At 37.3% G+C, this 19,518-nt stretch overlaps 1 protein-coding gene across 1 annotated transcript; it reads left to right on the forward strand.

The window, feature by feature from the left end:
• Nucleotides 1–2,964: 2,964 nt before the first annotated feature.
• LOC756005 lies at nucleotides 2,965–10,655 on the forward strand. The gene is made up of 7 exons (XM_001193049.4): nucleotides 2,965–3,713; nucleotides 4,699–4,821; nucleotides 6,814–6,966; nucleotides 7,300–7,471; nucleotides 7,843–8,415; nucleotides 9,504–9,708; nucleotides 10,129–10,655. The coding sequence occupies exons 1-7, from the start codon at nucleotides 3,662–3,664 to the stop codon at nucleotides 10,489–10,491; spliced, it is 1,641 nt and encodes a 546-aa protein (XP_001193049.4). The 5' UTR covers nucleotides 2,965–3,661; the 3' UTR covers nucleotides 10,492–10,655.
• The last annotated feature ends 8,863 nt before the right edge of the window (nucleotides 10,656–19,518 follow it).

The raw sequence follows: 19,518 nt of genomic DNA on the forward strand, positions 1-19,518 counted from the left end.
AAAACTGACCCGATGAAGTCAAATTTTCGTGACCGCTGCAACAGGAAGTGGAAGTGGGAGAACATTCGACGTCAATGAAATTACGCGCGCCCGTCCATGCATGCAGCGCATATGCGTATCTTGCAAATAATTGCGGCGCCGATTGCGTGCGATCTGTAGCCTAGCATCATGAGGCAGCAACAAGCAGGGGGCGGAGGCCGAGGGAGGGTCCTTTGCTGGGTTATCGCGAAGTGGAAGTGGTCGTAATGGTTGGTGGTGGTGGTGGGGGTGGTGGTGGTGGTGGTGATTCCTATTGAAGCTAATTTATTTTTCTCCATCTCTTGGTCATAATCCTTGCAACCATTAACAATTACGTCTTAGTTCGCGACATTATCTAGAATATAACAATGCACCACCCATAACTTTCTTCGGCTCCTCCTCCCCCTCCTCCTCTTTCTCCTTCTTCTTCTTCTAATTCGTCTACTTCTTCATCATTTTCCTCTTCATCATATTCTCTCTCTCTCTCTCTCTCTCTCTCTCTCTCTCTCTCTTTCTCCATTTCTCTTTCTCTCGCAGCCTTCGATCAAGTTATATTTAATACTGGAAAATTGATGTGGAAAAAGTTGGTTCTTTCCACTAGGCATTTTTTTCTTCAAACAAAAATTAGAGAAAATAGTTCTCCGGTACTCTCACATGCCTATGGTAAGCTGTTTAAGGGCGCCAGCTTTCGGCTCTAATACGCAAACGACATCATCTCAATCTGCATGGTCCGTGGTATAAGCAAAGAGATATCTCTTTGGTATATAAGCCAGTTCACGGTTGCAGTCTGAGCATGAGCATAGAACAACTGGATACGTGCTCATGAAGGTTATGTACTCATTATTCATTTATACCATAGTAACTTCATGATGATACACAGGTGGAAGTATGCTTTGAAAAGGGGGGAAACAGAGACTAATAATGTAGCACCTCCAGGGGCGGCGATCCCGGGGGGGGGGGGGGGGGGGGGGGGGGGGGGGCGGGGGGACACGTCCCCCCTCAATTTTTTTAGGGGGGATTGCTCCCCCCCCCCCCTGAAAAATTGAAAAAGTGGGAAAAAAATAAATGTATAGCAAATACTGACTAAAGACTGCAACAAACTTCTAGGCTCTGGAGGGCCCAAGAGTGCAGCGTTTAGACAAATGAAAATGAAAAAAATCTTCTCGCTCGGGAGCTACGCTCCCTCGCATAATATTCCTCAAAGTGTATATTCGAGAAAATTGGAGTGTTAAAAAAGATATATTGCTTGTTTTTATACTATTGTTTTGCTAAGGAATGTAATTTGTTAATACAACAAAACTTCAAAAACCTGTGAGGAGGGTAGTCCCTTTCGTCACCTTCACCCCTCTCGTTCACTATGCTCCCTCGCCCTGGCGTAATGATGGGGGTGGGGCTTTGGGGTAGTTGCCCCCTAATAAAATTCTTTTTTTTTTTAAATTTCTAACTCGATACCAGTGATTTACAAATGTTGCTGGAATGGCATGGGTTTCCCTGAGCTTCCGGGGGATCTGCCGCCTGGACCCCATCAAGGGCCCTAAGGCTGGCTCCTGGTTGCTCATCTGACCGTGATTAAATACCTAAAAACTCTGAACTTCCGGGGGCTCTGCCCCCTGGACCCCATCAGGGACTCTAAGGAGGGCCCATGGATGCTCATCTGACCGTTATTAAATGCCTAAAACCCTTGACCTTCCGAGGGCTGCTCAGCTGACCGTTATTAAATGCCTAAAACCCCTGAGCTTCATGGGGCTACGCCCCTCGACCCCCGCCTGAGCCTGCCCTGGACCCCACGCAATTTACGCTCCACTTGCTTCGCTCGCTTTGCTCTACCTGATCGAAAATACTTTAGCCCCCCCCCCCCCCACAGTTTGAAAAACGTCCTGCGGGGCCTGCATGTACCATGTAAGAGTGGGGATGAGGATTTTTTTTTTCTACCCCCTCCCCAACCCCCAACCCCCAACCCCCGTCTTTGCTCATTATAGGGTACTGCTCCCCCGTCCCTCGCATTTCGCCCCCCCCCCCGGTCATGAAAATAAATCGCCGCCCCTGAGCACCTCCATCGCTGTAGGAGTGATTATTTCGGAATGTACAAAGTGGGACCTCTTCATGTTTTAAAGATCTGTGGACATTTGGGATCATAATTATGGGACATGTGCTAACCGTGAACTGTCTATTCAGGTAAACCCAAAGACCACGTTTAACAAAAAGAAAACAGACTAATTTCCCTTGTTAGTGTCGTGGCATAAAAATCAGTCCCGATTTGTATGATCTTACACGCCATATAGTAGAATATTATTATCAAGGCATTTGAAGAGCCATGCTTTTCAGGGAACATTTTTGTATCTGATGTTCTTCCACATTTACATAATGCAATGATAACGCTCACAAATTATTTTTCACCTCTTCTCAGAATTCAATCTTCTCTTTAAATTTATTGACCATTCTTCTACAGAAACTATTTTCTATTCGTTTACATTAAAATATCCTATACATTATACTTCCAAACGTCGAGTGAGGTCGTTTGCGTGTCCAGTGCCGAAAGCTGGCGCCATATAACAGTGGAAAGGACTATAGTTCAAATATCTCAGAATAACTTTAAAATAATATTTTGATAATAATTATTGTTGAATAATATTTTAGGTATCCCCATCAAACTCGACCCATAGAGACACTCACTCTCGAAATGATGGGACTTATCGCCAATACAGTGCTGACATAAGTATAAGCGTTAGGGTGTGAGTTTTGTTGTGCAAGTTTAATTTTGTGGAGTTCAGACCTACAAATAATTGCTTGGAGCAAAAAAATGTGGCTAAACGATCGTTTTTAAAGTGCTTTCGTATATTCTGTTCAGAGCCAGAGGGGTGTTAACATTGTGTCAAAACATATGAGTAAATACTCTTCTCGCTCCGATTAGACGGAAAATGATAAAGAGGAATTCTACCCGATATTTATAAAATGGGTATTAATAAAAGCATAAACATTAAATTAATTTTTAGTACATAGCAAATGGGAAGGGACCTCGTATGATACGCCATAAAGTTCTCAATTCATGTCTGATCGATTGCAACTTCAAAAGTTCATAATTTACTTATTTTAATCAGATTTGGCTCAAACTTTTACTGATCTGTTCCTCCATAGACTATGGTTCCTCTCATTGTTATGGTTTTTTTTTTTAAACCAGCTTGGCGTCAAGGTCAACTTCCCCTTTAATCAGTAGTTATATTATTTGCTACCAAATGGGCAAAATTATGCGTATTATAAACAGAACTTGATGTTTCATGCCACATATAGCCCCTCTGCTCAAAGTAGGCCTATGCTGTCTGCTCTATCAACGCATGAACCTATCCATCTCTCTATCTATATACACTGTATCTATCCAGGGAGATGTCATCTCCCTGATATATCTGTGTCCCATAGCTTGGAGGCCGTTGGGGGCTACAATGAAATGGACCTTGAGACACAGCTGAACCTTGTACTGTATGAACATGCCAAGAGGCCATTCCGTTATCTCACGAAGATAATTATGACAAAGCAAATTAACATTTCATATCGAAGTCAATAGCCAATATTCTGCTGCTTATTGGATGTTGATGACTTGTTCCGGCAATGTGGAATACAATCGCACGTTAATTTGTCATCATTAATCATGACGCTATTACGCTTCATATGCTTGGTCGTATTCCTCCATGTTTATACAGGTAAGTGGAAATTATCAATACAAAGATTACATTACTATTCAACATGTACATTCCCTATACAAAAATCCGATATTACAGAGCTCACAAGTAAAAAAAAAAAAATTACATAGCTATGTCAGCAGGGCTCACAAAGAAAAGAAACTTTAAACATTGACACCTCTTTTATCATTCCTGTCTGTATTGGTGAATTTATTGTTACTGCTTATGTAATCGTGCCCGAGAATAGCTGGATACAAACTAATTGTAATGAGGCGATAATTTATACTTGCAAGGTAGCAAAGCGAGCGAACAAAGATTTTTTTTTTTTTTTTGGGGGGGGGGGGGGGGGGTCTAAAGCTATATATCAAGAGTGTCCTTCCCACTTATTAAAACAGTAATTAGGTTGTTGATATTAATTATTTGAGCTTTGTTCATACAAGTTAACAGTATTTACATACATGCGAAGTTGTTATCAATTTGGGTCATCGTTCCTCATGATTAACTCTCTAAACAATATTTATAAAAAGTAAACTGCGCAACATCAATCCGATCCCAACACATAACAGCTGTGGATGTGTTGGGTATATTGGTTCATTTACTTGACTCTCATGCAGTCCAAGGGTAAAGTGCTAGAATCCCAGCCTGGATCTAACGTCATTTGCGAGACATTTATCCAAATCTGCCACAAACACTCCACCCAGCTGTAATACCTGGCAATTACTGGGGTAATACAATTGCATGGCCGTCATGAAGAGCAGCATTACTGCTAATGAGGTTTCCCTCAGTACACATAATTGATTCAATTCAATTGAATTCAAATAAAGTTAACATTTAAATTAATATCACTGATATGATCATAATTATTATTATTATTATCATTAATATAATTACTATTATTATTTGTATCATTATTATGATTTTTGTTATTATTATATTTATCACTATTATTATCATTATTGTTATTATCGTCAGATCATCATTAATGGTATTATCATTATGTCAATAGAAGGAGCTACTCATACGGACGATAATGTACTGGATTTCTTTCCTTCAACTGACGGGGATGGATTAAACGTGATTTGGGCCCATGGAGTCAACAGCATCGCAGACCTCAACCAGAGTCTCTCGGGTATGGGCTACTATGAAATATGATACTAAACTAATCTATAGTATCCCCACAAAGGAGTTAATCAATGGAGGTTGAAAATCTGTTGGTCAATAAGCTGGTGTCGCCAGAGACACTGGTCTAAACCAGTGAGCCGTGATCGATTTCCGACGGAGACACGTTTTCAATCCTTTAAAAAAAAGAGGGAAGGACAGCAATTTTGGACTTTGGTTTAAGCTACACAACCATTATTTTCTCATTTCCTTTCGCATTATATCGCATATATATATATATATATATATATATATATATATATATATATATATATATATATATAAGCTCTCGCAGTATCATAACCTGAAGAAGTTTTAAATTTGTTACACCATTACCTTGTCAACGGAGTTTTTTAAAAAATATTTTGCATTGAGTCTCTCGCTCTCTCTTTCGCTCTGTCTAAAGTGTATATATATATATATATATATATATATATATATATATATATATACAGTATGCATCACAATTGAAGGTTATGCAAATTTACAGGGTTGGTTTCATAGCTCAATTTCATTTCTGAATTGAAATGAACCTGAAAATTAAAGGGGATCTCCTCAGCTCTCCAATATGCCATTTTCGTAATGTAACCAAATGTAATGCATAAGTCTTTGTGAAGTGCCTCAATACAAATTATTTCATTCACCTGGTAAGAATAATAGTATTTCAATAGACATAATCCAAAATGCATACATTAGTTGTTGCAAGGTTGGACAAACATTATGGCTTGACCTACCTATGCAGTTTGCATTCCGACTATTGAATTACTATTATTCTTATCAGGTGAATGAAATAATTTGTATTGAGGCACTTCACAACGACTTGTGTATTAAATTTGGTTACATTATGAAAATGGTCCATTATACCTCACTTGCATTACTGATGTCACGCATGACCGAATACATTGTTGATGAAAACAACCACATGTAGGGATTTCAATTTTCGCTAGTTTTGGTAAATTAAAAAGAAAGGACCAACGAATTGAAAGAGCGGGAAAAAATATTTTTGAGGTTACAACATTTCAACTGAATATATGCATACTCACTGACAGGTGAAATGTTGTAACCATAAAGAAAATGATGTGCTTTAATCGTAAGTTAATCGTCTTGGCAATGATAACTGATAATTACCGAGCCCGAAAATCCCCAAATTAGTCACTTGTCAGTCATGAAAAGCAATCCCTTCAATTTTGCATTATATACAAAAGATTGCAAACTTGCCATTCAAAGTGGCCATGTTCAATGACAAAGAACTCGTTCAGTTGCGGCATCAGTGAAAGTGTTCATCTCAGCCTTTCATCCTACTTGCAAAAAATAGAATTCGTATATATTGTCTTCAATATCTGCATTTTTTCATGCGTGACATCTGTGTTGTGCGTAAGGGACCATTGAAAAGCTGAGAAGTTTCTCTCTCAATTTAAGCTGCATGTTAATTACAAAAGTTTAATCAGCTTGGAATATTAATCCTCTGAGTTTGGTTTAACTTTATTTTGAAACACAGTGTATATAATGTATATTTATATATATTCATATATTTAATTCTAGGTGTAATGAACTTCTTTTAAATACCCCAGCGTGATAAGGAACTTTTCGTTGAACACTTTTCATCTAGAACACTTTTATACCCAAGGGAAAATAACAATGATTTTTATTACCTTGCTTATAGGGTTGATCATAACACATTCATTTGATTTCACTTTCATGAATTTTTACCACGATGTTGAAAAATCAATCGACCCAATTCCTAAAGAATTCAAACCATTAATGCTATGAAGTTATGATTTTCTCTCGCTCTTTCAATGTGTTAATCCTTTTGCCAACAAATATGTTTGCGTGGCTCTGAACCTTCTCCTGCTGTTGTTTCATTATGTTCATTTTACCTGGTGAAGATCAGCGCATTTCCTAACCTCTTTAAACTGTTGTTACCGTAAAGACGTGTGACAATTACTTTTATTTACCCACGCAGACGACACCATGATGCTCGAAACCGATATCATCCTGCGCGGTATCGGGACTGAAAATCAGACCAACATTCCCGTTCATGCACACCCTCCCTTGACTGATAGTGACCTAACTCTTGAACACTTCCTGCAGGTCACAACACAATACGCTGACATAGGTTGGTAGTGACTTGTTTTTTTTCTCGGAACTATAGAATCTAAATCGTGATCGCACTAATTTTCAAGTGGATTGACTTTTCCCAACCAAGTTATGAGCATTTCAGATGAGGAAGAACAGTGCTCAGCTTTGAAGCAAGAGATAACCTATAGATTTTTGCTGAACAAAGTTGAATATCAGAGATGCAAGCTCCAAAACAGAAAAAATCAATGAAAATGCAATTTTGTGCTGTAATTAGTAAAAGAAGAACATATTGTTCATTTTTTTATATTGAATGCATGGACACCATGATGTTTATCGTAATGATATGTTTTTTTTTAATGATTGAACTCAGGGATGAAACTGGACTTTAAGTATCTGGAAGCTCTAGAACCTTCCATGCAGCTAATTGGAGAGTACGAATCAGAACTCAAGGCGCCACTCTGGATCAATGCTGATATCGTGATTGGTCCAAACTCACCACGTGATCCCGTGGCGCCTCAACTCTTCATTGACATCGCAAATAGGTAAGTACCATTGTGTCAATGGATTCTTTTTACAAGATATTTGTATAGCTTTACAGTAGCCTTTCTTCATCAAATTTAACCTATGATAATGTAATTGCTTATGATAACAGGCCTACATTAACTTTGTTCCAAATATATCAACAGCTTACATTGACCGACATCAATCTCCAGAGAAAGAAGTTACATGAGAGTATATAAGAAAAATAATCCGGACAAATAATGCTGTGATAAGTGATATTGGGGAAGAGTACAACTTCTTTCAATATTACAGAATTCGTTTATAACGTCAATAGAGGGAATCATACTGACTACTAGGTATTTCTTGATCTGTAACAATCATCAGAATTACCAAAAACACTTGCAATTTGCAGGTACTTTGACAAGACGACATTATCTCTGGGCTTCACGACTGGTTGGGGTCCGCTGATGGCCGATAAACTCTACACATGGACCATGATCTTCGATAACCTGTACTACTCCTACCCCCTCGACCCGCAACCAGTCACCTTCCCAATCAGGGCAGTCTGGTGTAAAACATCCTGGACCAAATTCGTGTGGCTCCTCGGTCTTCGAGATTCTTTCTCGATCACCGTATGGTCTTCGGTAAGCGACAACGTCGACGTCGGAGGACTCGTGGACTTGCGCACATATGGCGACACGAAGAGAATCTTCTACGACCTGCCAGATCTCCAGAAGCAGGCGTTTCTAAACGCACTGGATGATCCGTCACAGACGCCTTCGCCTCCATTAGACACGTCCTGGAATGCAGACCAATGGGTGGCGTTTGAGAACCAAGATGGACGAAACTTTGCGTTCTTCAGCACCGAAGGGCTTGGTATATCTGGAAACGCCTCTCGAGCAGCGATTATTCATTCTAAAAGACAGCATATGCCGGGGAGTCAGGATGGGATGTCAGTTAGTGTTCGCGTTCAGTTTGTGGACAGGTAGGAAATATTGATAATACTATCAACACGATCGAAACTACTGTCTTATTAAACAAATCAACATATTAAGGATATTTCAATAGCCTAGCCTTGTACGTCACCTTTTGATTGATTGATTGATTTAATGATTGATTTTATTTATTCATTTCATATAACAATTATTGTTTGCACAATAAAGAATATAGTTGACAAAGTAAGATCAAAATTATGAAATGAAACAGAAACCTACTGGAAAGCATAGCTTGTTTTTGTAGGTTCCCAAGAATAAATATAATATGAACATTATTATCATAATTCATTTTAAAGTGTCTTAATAATCACAGTAAAATAGATATAATATAATAAAATATTTTCGTTAACCATTTTAAAGTATCTTAATAATAAAAAAAAACAATACAAGAAGAAAAGAATGACAAAACGGGACACAAAGGAAAGGAAAATTACATAAAAAGATAAACAAGACATGACGAAACAAGTCATAACACGGACAAGATAAACAAGACAGGATGGGACAAAAACATTACAAATACGTATTAAGCAATCCGTGCACGATTTTCACCGGGCATTTTCATGGGATGTACTAAAGTGTATTGAATTTGCCCCTGACTTAAACATTTTTGAAAGTAGTTACGATCTTGTTCATCAGACTATATCCCATTTTCATGAAAATAATAACAATGATTACTTTGTGCATAAAGTCTTGATTAAATCACTCTTTATTTTAGAAAAAAACATTTCAAGCACAAATTAATTTTTTAAAGAATTAGGCAAAAATAGGAACCAAGAAGTAAAAGGTTCTGCCAGAATTGTGTGAACAGGGTATATAGTCTAATAAACACAATAGCAAAAAATTTCGAGAAATCTACTCGAGGGCAATTTCAATACCGTATCGTATAATGCATATCATCATGTTCGGCTGTTCCTCATTGTCTTGTGAGCACATTTTAATACGTGATGGATAAGGCTATTGAAATTTCCTTGAGTTGACTTTTTCAAAATTCTTTGCGATCTTATTTACATTAAATGTGGCAAAGACAATATTGACCGCCGGAAACTGCAAAAATGTCTTGCATTAATTTCATCCCTAGATACGACTCCACATCGACTGCAACCGTCGAAATCTTCATCCGCAGCGGCAGCCTGCTTGACGACGCAGAAGCGCGGGAAGACATTTTGGCGGGAAACAGAGACCCGTTGGGATTTAAATATTCCATCAGCTCAGATGGCAGAGTCGGAGCTAATGGAACGCAGTTCGCGAAATCATTACCCGCTGCAGAATGCTACAGTATTGAGGTAATAAATACATGCACATGTAAAACAAAAAAAGAATTAGACCATTGCTGAAATCATAATGACACTGCAAATCAAAACAAAACAATAGCAATAAAATCGACCGTATTTTCAGCAACACTCTACGAATTCACCCGCAAGTCGGAGACTAGTCTAAATGTTAAATGGGATTATACGAATATAGTATTATTAAAGTTTGTAATGAAATGAAGAAATAAGAAAACCAGTGGCGTATTTTCCAGCTTTATGGAGCAGAGCCGATGCCCCCAGAAATCCAAGGCTACAATAACAACAAAAATAACAACAACAGCAACATCAACAACTGTTCACAATCATCAACATCACCATTAACATCAACATCACAAAAGGTACCTCAATTTGCAAATTCTGGTAGAGTCCTACTTTTGATTTGAAATCCGGCAGATTTCGGACCACCTTGACGGGAGTATGCATGTGGCTTTCATCGTGAAGACCTGCACCGATGCCCTTGAAGAGGATCCCAACGCAGAGGAGAACATCCTGTCCTTCCCTGAGAAAGAAATGGACGATGATCAAGAATATTACGTCATTGTGATGAAATCTGGAGGTGGCAAAGACGTCATCCTCGAGGACTTTCATGTTGAGGGGTCTCGAGATCCTGAAGGGAACACCACACCAGAACCAAACGAGAGCACGACCGAATCAAGAGGGAGGTCACTGCTGGTCGTTAAGGGGTTAAGCTCGTGGGTGATGATTTTAATGATGACTGGGCTTTCGTTGATCTACATGCATGTTTCCCTTTTCTAGGGAAATACGAATCATCGTATACGCCACAGTGGCGTACAAAATTATCGGTAGAAACTATATCGTGTTTGGGGAAGTCCAAGCTATTTTGTCACATACGTTACCGACCACATTACAGGTAAAGACCAGTTTTGGAAACGTTCCCCTCTCAAAAAATGAAATGGAAGCTCTTATTACCAATCATGTGAAAGAATATTTGTTGACCAATACGTGATGATACAAGTTTTGCCGGGAAAACGCCTACTAATTGATATATTTGGTAAATTATTATATCGATCCGACCTGATAGAAATCGCATAGTCCCATATACATCTTTCTGTGTACAGTGCTTGTAACTTAATTTACCAAGACTGGGCCAAATTTATTATCATTTTGATGATTCCAGAACCTTGCAGTACACGCCAATACTTATATGCTGGATGATCAACCTTTTCTGTATGTGGAATATAATGATTTTTATACAAGTGTTTCTAATCAGTTTACCTAGGTAAATAATTCGATAATTCAAGTTACACTCCTGCATTCTCAACATTTTACGAGACTGTATTCAGATTCCGTACATTTATAACATTGGACTATAATTAATGTTACATGCTTTTTTTTTGGCCAAGATATGAAAATCTTAATTATGAGTATGGAAAGTTTGATAGCAAAATAATGAGAGTTTGATAGATATATTCGAGCAAGCATGACCTATCACTTCAAGGAGTTTATACCATCCATACATACAAAATTACGGTTCGTATCTCGGGGTTTACATGGTACCATTAATTTAATATTGAAAAGCAAAACAAAATATAACATGAGCATAATTATCGATTATTAAAAGCATATCCTCAACAAGAAATAATGTATCATTTCAATTGTTCCTCTAAAACAACCACGCTAACTTCAGCTGTAGCCTAAATTCTAGAAAATATATGCTGCAATAAGTCGAAATGTGACTTTCAAGCATTCTTCCTTTAAGATGAGTACACTTTGACATATTTGTATCCACAGCGGGCCAGGGCCGGTATATCCAAAGTAGTGGAGAGTGAGACATTTTCAAAGTCTGAAATTTAAGTATTCCACCAGCATCATTTACAACGTAATATGTCTTTAATTGTTAGGCACACTTTGTGTAGTTGAACCGAACCCCCCCCCCCCTCTCCGCGGCGGTTTTTGTTTGATGATGACGTAATAATGAAGTGTAATACGCTTAATATGAGTTCAGACAATTTATTCTCATGTCACCCACATTGGGGTATTGGAGAAGTTTACAATCAGTTAGAATTTGTCAATTCAACACTGTAAAGTATACAATATAAATCGAATTAATGTTAATTAATACAAAATAACACTATCGAAAAAAGTAAGAACGATTATGATGATAATGATAGTAATAATAATAACAATATTGATAATGATAATTATAATAATTAAAAACAAAACGATAATAATAATTACAACGATAATTAATGACGACATTAATGGAACCAAATGAAAAAAAGTTACTGGCACCAGTAAATTGATATTTGAATTAATGAATTACTGAAAATATTCTTGATATCAATTTAATAATTTGATATAAGACAAAAAAGGGAAACATAAAGTTAATATTAAACTGATAAACATGTTTTTTTGCACATACTTACATTAATGAAAACGAAGCATTATTTTTCGACAGAATTTTACTAAGTTTAAACGTGTTTGTACATTATTGGAGTTAACCCTAATAAGGCCGGGGGGCCATTATGGCCACCCCCCCCTCCACAATTTTTCTGATTGCTCAAGAACGCGTATGGATGGCGCCCCGCCACTCGCTGACTTTTTTCTTTCGAGTCTTGCGCAACTTTTAAAAGAATTTTTTTGAAAATCGGACCTTCGGTTACAAGGTCACGTGACCTTTTGTCTTTGCATGTCAGCCCGAAAATCGCTTATTTTCGTGATTTGTGTACAAAACATATGGAAAAGTCATTTTTCCTAAAAACAGATCAAACATGGGTTATTGGTTCTTGTTTAAGGTGTTAAGTTTAAAGTTTAGGTGCTTTTTTGGGTGTCAAAATAGTTGAATTGATGTAAGAAATGAAATAAAACAACAAAAACAATGAAATACATAAGTTAAAAAAAACAATGAAATACATAAGAAATTATCAAAACAAGGGATAACATTAGGAATAAGCTGGCTCTTCCAATTTTTTTGTTGTATTATTATTCAGAATGGTCTAATGAATATATGTAGTGAAAAAGAATGCCTAATTATGAAGAATGTATGATTTATGGGTAAAAATGTGAGTTTTATGACTTTATTTGCATAAATTACCATAAATATGCAAATGAGTAAATTTTTCTAAAAATTGAAATTATCATATTATTCTATACACTTCACTTGACATGCTTCGCGGCCAAGATCTTAAGGGGGGGGGGCCATAATGCCCCCCCGGCCATACTAAGACCTCAAATAGCCCGGCCTTATTAGGGTTAAAAAGCCGGTCCATTTTCAGTGTATTCGGTCTTTCAATAAAATATTTATGGATGAACAATTTTCTGTCTGAACGAAAGGCAGGGCATACAAACAAGTAATGAAACTCATCCCCAAGCGATTGCAAGTTGCACAGCGTACATATAGCCTCATTTCCCGGAGAGTATTTGAATATCTACCAGCTACAATCGGCAAGTAATGATTGCCACAGCGAAAACGACTTAATATTGTCAGATCTCTTTTAATAAGATAGATTAAGTATCTTTCTGAACATAAAGAATGTTTGAAGGTTCGATAGTCAACGCAATGCGAATTATCGTACATACAAGCAGGCGGCCCTCGGGGGGGGGGGGGCAGAGGGGGCACAGTGCCCCCACTTTTTCAAGCACCCGAAAGTGCCCCTTTAACTTTTAAGAAGTGCCCCTTTTAACATAGGAATAGTGCCCTTTTTACTTTGACAAGTGCCTCTAGTAATTTGCAAAAGTTTCCTTCACAGGTTCCCATTTTCCTTTGCAATAAGTGTCCATTTTCCATTCTCATAAGTGCCCTTTTTAATCTCTAGTTAGTGCCCCTATAGTTAGGTACGAGAAGTGCCCCCTTCACCTCTGATAATTGTCCTATTTAAATCTAAAAGGGTACGTGCCTCTTTTAATTTGACAAGTGCCCCTTTTCCTTTGTTAGAAGTGCCCCTTATCCTTTGTTAGAAGTGCCCCTTCCCATTTTAATAACTACCCCCATTTTAACTCGGATAAGCGCACCTAATATTTTCACATGTGCCCTTTCTCTCTATAATAAGTGCCCCTTTTCCTAATGACTAGTGCCCCATTAAAAAAGAGCCCCTTCCCCTTCTCATAAGTGCCCCTTCTCTGGTAAACGACCCTTTTCAGGTACGAGAAGTTACTCCTTTTCACTTCAGATAAGTGCCCCCTTCACGTCCGATAAATGCCCCTTTAAAATCTGATCGGTGCCCATTTTCTTTTAACTAAGGCACATTTTCCTTTATTACAAGTGCCCCTTTTTCATTCACATAAGTGTCCCATTTCGTATCTGGTCATTGTCCTTTTTCAGGTGCGATAAGCTCCTCTTTTCACCTCTGATAATTTCCCTTTTAACAATATATAATAATATCTTATAAATCTGACGGGGGCCCCTTTTCCGTCGACAAATGTCCATTTCCTATTCTGATGACTGACGTTTTTCACCCCCGGAGAGTGCCCCTTTTTGAGGGTGTAAGAAGTGCCCCATTTTCACCTCTGATAATTAGTCTTTGTACTTTGGCACATGCTCCTTTTCTTTCCTGATAAGTGTCCCCTTTTTCTCTCATCATTAAACACGCCCTAGCTAATTTCAAGCGACTCTAAAGAGCAATAGATGATATATTTACGTTACTTTTCAAAGGTCTGTTCAGTCTTCCGTTATGAGAATATGCTTATAACCCCATTAGGATTGGGTTTTTTCCTCTTTATAAGATGTAATTTTTCGTACTGCGACCTCACACATCTTAACATTTTTCCTCGCTCGCTTGCACACGATCTTTAGACAATCAAACCCAAGTGCATAGCATGATGCTTAAAGCAATATCTTGTATGGTGTATAAAGTGAAACAAATATTGAAATCATCCCTGATAATTGTAATCACAATGTAGGGGTATTTACCAATGTCTAAAATGTGTATATTTTCGCTTTGAGATTTCCGTTTGTAGGTGCCCTTTTTTCCAGATAGTGCCCTTTTTTTCTTGGTGCCCCTCCCCACTTTGGAAGTCGCTCGGCCGCCCCTTCAAGCAGACCATACTGAGCATGAGAATCTGTCAATTGACGTTCCACAGTTTGTTTGACCCATATTCATTTAGATTTAAGAACAACATTTTAATGACAACAATGTTGACAACGCTGAAACAAATAAACAATAGACAACCGGGCTCTTTTCTGTCAAATATTGATCATGGATTTACATTAATGATGAGCAATTGATAGGGTGCGACACCGTTAAGTAGGTTGTCTTTGATGTCGAATGATCGACTGCTTTTATCGTAATTAGTCATGACAGCGATGCCTTTGGGACTGCCAGCCTTCGTCCAGTAGAGGGAGCCATTGAAGTAGCTTATATCTCGCAGTTTTACTCGCTCTTTATCGCCATCGATTATTCATGTAGCCTTTGAGCTCGTGAGCCATTGTAAAAGGTTGGTTTACGTCCTTGTAGAAAGTTCGTTCCTTACCATAGTCACAGAAAAATATGCGTCGGGGATCTCCTGCCAAAACAAAGAAAATTAGCAAATCTTACATAAAAATAAGAAAATTTATTCTCCTGAACAATTTAATCGTTAATTAAATAAAAGTACAATAACAAAACACACACATCAATCAATCGATTGAAAATCAAAGTCTGAGAAGACAAGACAAGACAAAATTATGTATAAACTAAAAATACTGCATCCCAGGTTAAAACCAGAACGTCAATGACGTAGCGCTCATCCGCATCTCGCAACAACAAATATCGTAAATTTTATGTGGTACACTTTTGAACTGGTCAAACTAATTAAAAAATTTGATGCCCTGGAAGGGACATAATTTTATTTAGCTGTACACGATTAAATAGAAACTAAATAAAATGGAATGAAAATTGGTTGAAAAATATATAGTTTTATGACAAGCAGGACTCGAACTTAGTAAGAGATAAATGTAAACATACTCACCTTTTATTATGATAAGAAAAGGACAGAGGTATAAATAGTCAGTAAATTGTCAACAGAAAAATATGGCAAAATAACAATTTTGTAAGGGAAAAAAACGAGTTAGTGTGAGAAAATTGTTAAAATATTTAAACAAATTGAAGAATTAGGAGGTAACAAGAGAATGAAAACAATGCATGCATAATACTGATGAATTAAAACAAAATTAACAGATTGGAAAGCAACACAAATCTGTTACAAATCGACCACCATTTCTCTAAATTTATATTCGCTAGTACATTTATCATTTCTTGATATTTCCTATCATTTATAAACTTGTTATATTTTTGCCAGATTGGGCCACCAGCATAAACAATAACTGTGAGCATTGTTCTACCATGGACCCTACTACCATAGTTCTACCTATCCATAGTGTGTGTGAGCAAGGGGGGGGGGGGTATGCAGTGTGATTGCCATGCCTAGGACTATTCTGGCCTTGCGCTGATAGCGCCCGGGAGTAGCGCTTTGCTAAAAACAAAATGCGTTCTGAACATTTAATTTTCAACCTCTCTTTTCTCTTCTTTTTAATCCACAAATAAAGTGTTTTCTGTGAGGGATCAATTTTGCAAATAATCATCCTAATATTTTGCACAAAACTTTATAAATGAAATGAAGGAGAAGAAGCACGTTTTGTTATTTTTGGGAAAATTTGAATAAATTACCATAATTAATCAATGGAGCAAATTCTCAAAATTCTGTGTAGAAATTTAGTAAACCAAATTTAGCTCTACCAGATAAAGCAAACCAAATCAAAATCGGTCAAGAAATGAGGGAGAAGAAGCAATTTTTGTTTTTTTCTGGAATAAATTTGCATAAATTACCATAATTAATTAATGGAGAACAATTTCAAAATTCTGCGTAGAGGTATAGTGTACCAAAGTTAGTTCTATGATATATTCACAAATCAAATCAAAATCGGTCGAAATATGAAGGAGAAGAAGCATTATTTGTGATTTATAAATTATTTTTGAAATAAATTTGCATACATTACCATAATTAATCAATGGAGCAAAATAATGATCGCACCGAGTACCTAGTCACATTCCTCAAAAGAACTTACTATCTGGAGCAGCTGGAGCTACTGAGTCGGCACGACAATCCGAACGATCCTGACGGGACGCAGGTGTACAGCGGGGAAAAGTTTGCCCAGTATTGTACAAGCGGTGAGTGTGCGAGAATAGAGGCGTATCCAGCAGAAGATATAGGGCTAGGGTACGCCCCCATCCTTCTTGATACGCCACTACCATTCGTGAACACCGGGTAAATGCAGAGATGGGGAGAGAGAAGGATAGAGGCGAATAGAGTGATGAACTGCATTATAATGTCTTGTCATTAAATTGAACGAAGGAAGAACTAAAAACTAGGTGCCTCGTTTGGTCTGATTTAGAATTCAGGCCAAGTTCTGCTCTATGAATTTTGTTTAATTTGGCGGGAAAAAAAGATCTACACATTTGTAAAAACGTATTATTAATAAAACTTCGCAATAATTGACTAGTTTTATCCTGTTTCATTTTCCCCCACATTTATTTGCTTTTGGTTGTGCTTTTAGTGGTTGAATACTTGGCTTTTATTCCTTACCATTACGATTACCTATTTTCAACATGAAAATCAGCATGGAATATAATCTTTTCCCTTACCATTTCTAAAGTTTGTTCAACCAATATTTTTGATTTCCCTCAAGAAAAATGGGTCAAAGCCAGACACCACGCAGCCTATCAACGACAACCTTTCCTACGAGGCTGTCATGGCGGCACGATGCGGCGACTTCAAACTGATGTTCGCCGTCGAGGTCCATGCCGAGAACAAAGACAACGGAGAGATTCCGCCAACCTATCTTGGTTTACATCATCTGAAATACGTGAACATCAGGACTACCAGAGAATTCAACGCCTTGACTGACCTTCAACAGTCAAAGGCTTTCTTTCGGTTAGGATTTTTATCAGTATACAATAAAATATTCCTTTTTGTTTGTATTATGTAGTATTTAAGGTTGTCTATTTAAGAAGCTTGATTGTTCATAAATGCATAATCCTTCATACCTTAGGTTTACACTTTTTTGTTGGCAATTGTTGATTTTTGTTTTCTTCTTCAAGAAGTAAACCGCATGGATGCAAATCACATGCTAATGGACTGTCCTAAAAATTTACTGTCACCATACAATCACTTGTTAATTCAGGTGTTCGGGATAAGGTGATCACAAAACTTGTGTCTAAAGCCTTGGTCACAAATGCCATTACGAACTGCTACGAACAACGTACGAACGATTTTCAGACAATGGAAATTCGGGAAGACAATGGAAAAACAGGGAGATTCGTACGAAATTATCGTTCGTACGAACCTTTGTGACCGTAGCCTTATGGATTTTATTTTCCCTGTCCATATCTGGGCCATATCTTTTGCTTTTTATCGGCCTATATTTTTCATCGAAATTTTCAAGTAATTTTTTACTAATGATTAATATCGGCGGCATCACTGCGGACGTTCGTTATTTGTTTTGTTGTCCTTATTATGATATATTGATTCTCATCCTTTAACATCTTGGTTCCAATGCACATGATGTACGAAGGCATGCCATTCTATTTATTTTCATCTTTTTTATCACTTTATATATTATCTCTATATTCCACTGTCATCTGTTGGATCTGTTTATCTTTTCCTTAAAAAACAAAACAACGAATTATAGATTTAATTTTAAATCTCGATCATTATGGAGTCAAAACTATCAATGCTTTACATGTTGTTTGTTATTATTTTTGCGACCTATGTACTCCATTTTAGTTAAGAAATTGCAAAGTTATACATTAATTTTTACTCCTAACATGCAGTATATCTTTTTAAAATGATCAAATCTTTGTTCATTATTGGGTATGTTACCGAATGAGATTTGTTAAAACTATTATTTAGATGAAATAATGTAAAGGTGAGCTTTGATAACGTTTACAAAGGGTAGTGAATTTCTTCTCTACAGTTTTACAAATGAAATGATGCCAAACAGACGTGATATTTGATTTTACACTTTTTTTTAACCAAAATGATGACCAAAGATTTGTTCATTTTGAAAAATAAGTTGTTCAATTACTCCTGTCCTCAAACCACAAAGGAAGAAGCTGTTTCAGTTTTGGTCCTAGAACCACATCGCTGGTATACCCCGTGTGATACTGGGCTGGCGTGACGATGAACGCCACGTGATCACAAGAGCAGAAACACACAAGACTGAAGACCTTCCCGGCTTTCCTTTGGTAATGATAATTTCATATTTCAGAGAATACCTTTTATCATCACCATTTTTGTTTCTCTTCAATTCTGTAATTTTGTAAGCGCTATGGTACAGGTCAACTTTTTTTTTAATTCTCATAAATTTCAGATATGTTCATTATTCTCTTTTTAGTATTTTTTGAAAAGAATAACAAACGGGTAAAACATTGACGAAACGAACGAGAAGAGAAAGGGGTAGCTACATCTAAGAGAGAACATGGCAAGGAGAAGGTTTTTTTTTTTACGATCGGGAGATAGAGAAACAGGAAGAGGGAAGACCTACAGGGAAAGAATTAACGTCAAGAAGTTCGAAAGGAAAGCATTGTATATTTTACTAATCTGTTTACTTTATTTTTTTATTGAATGGTAACTTGTTTTTAACAAGTTTTGATTATGATCCTTGTCTGTTTTATATGCTCGTGGAAACCTGCTTAATACTACGCGACGATGCAGAATCTTCTCACCGAAATCACTCGGCTTGTGACAAATGATGACGATGCAGGGTATGTCAATAACTTCATCTGTCTGACTGTATGTCTAGTCAACTATCGCTTTCATCTGTTACAAATATTTATCTTATTTTTC

Source organism: Strongylocentrotus purpuratus, unplaced genomic scaffold, assembly GCF_000002235.5.
Source record: "Strongylocentrotus purpuratus isolate Spur 01 unplaced genomic scaffold, Spur_5.0 spur5_scaffold_9, whole genome shotgun sequence".
Lineage (NCBI taxonomy): Eukaryota > Metazoa > Echinodermata > Echinoidea > Camarodonta > Strongylocentrotidae > Strongylocentrotus > Strongylocentrotus purpuratus.

What these genes read in the sequence shown, in the direction of transcription:
- LOC756005 (XM_001193049.4), top strand. Translation starts at nt 3,662, where the DNA reads ATGACGCTATTACGCTTCATATGCTTGGTCGTATTCCTCCATGTTTAT. An exon ending in ATTCCTCCATGTTTATACAG is followed by an intron (nt 3,714 to 4,698) that starts GTAAGTGGAAAT and finishes TTATGTCAATAG; the next exon opens with AAGGAGCTACTCATACGGAC. An exon ending in CGCGTTCAGTTTGTGGACAG is followed by an intron (nt 8,416 to 9,503) that starts GTAGGAAATATT and finishes TTTCATCCCTAG; the next exon opens with ATACGACTCCACATCGACTG.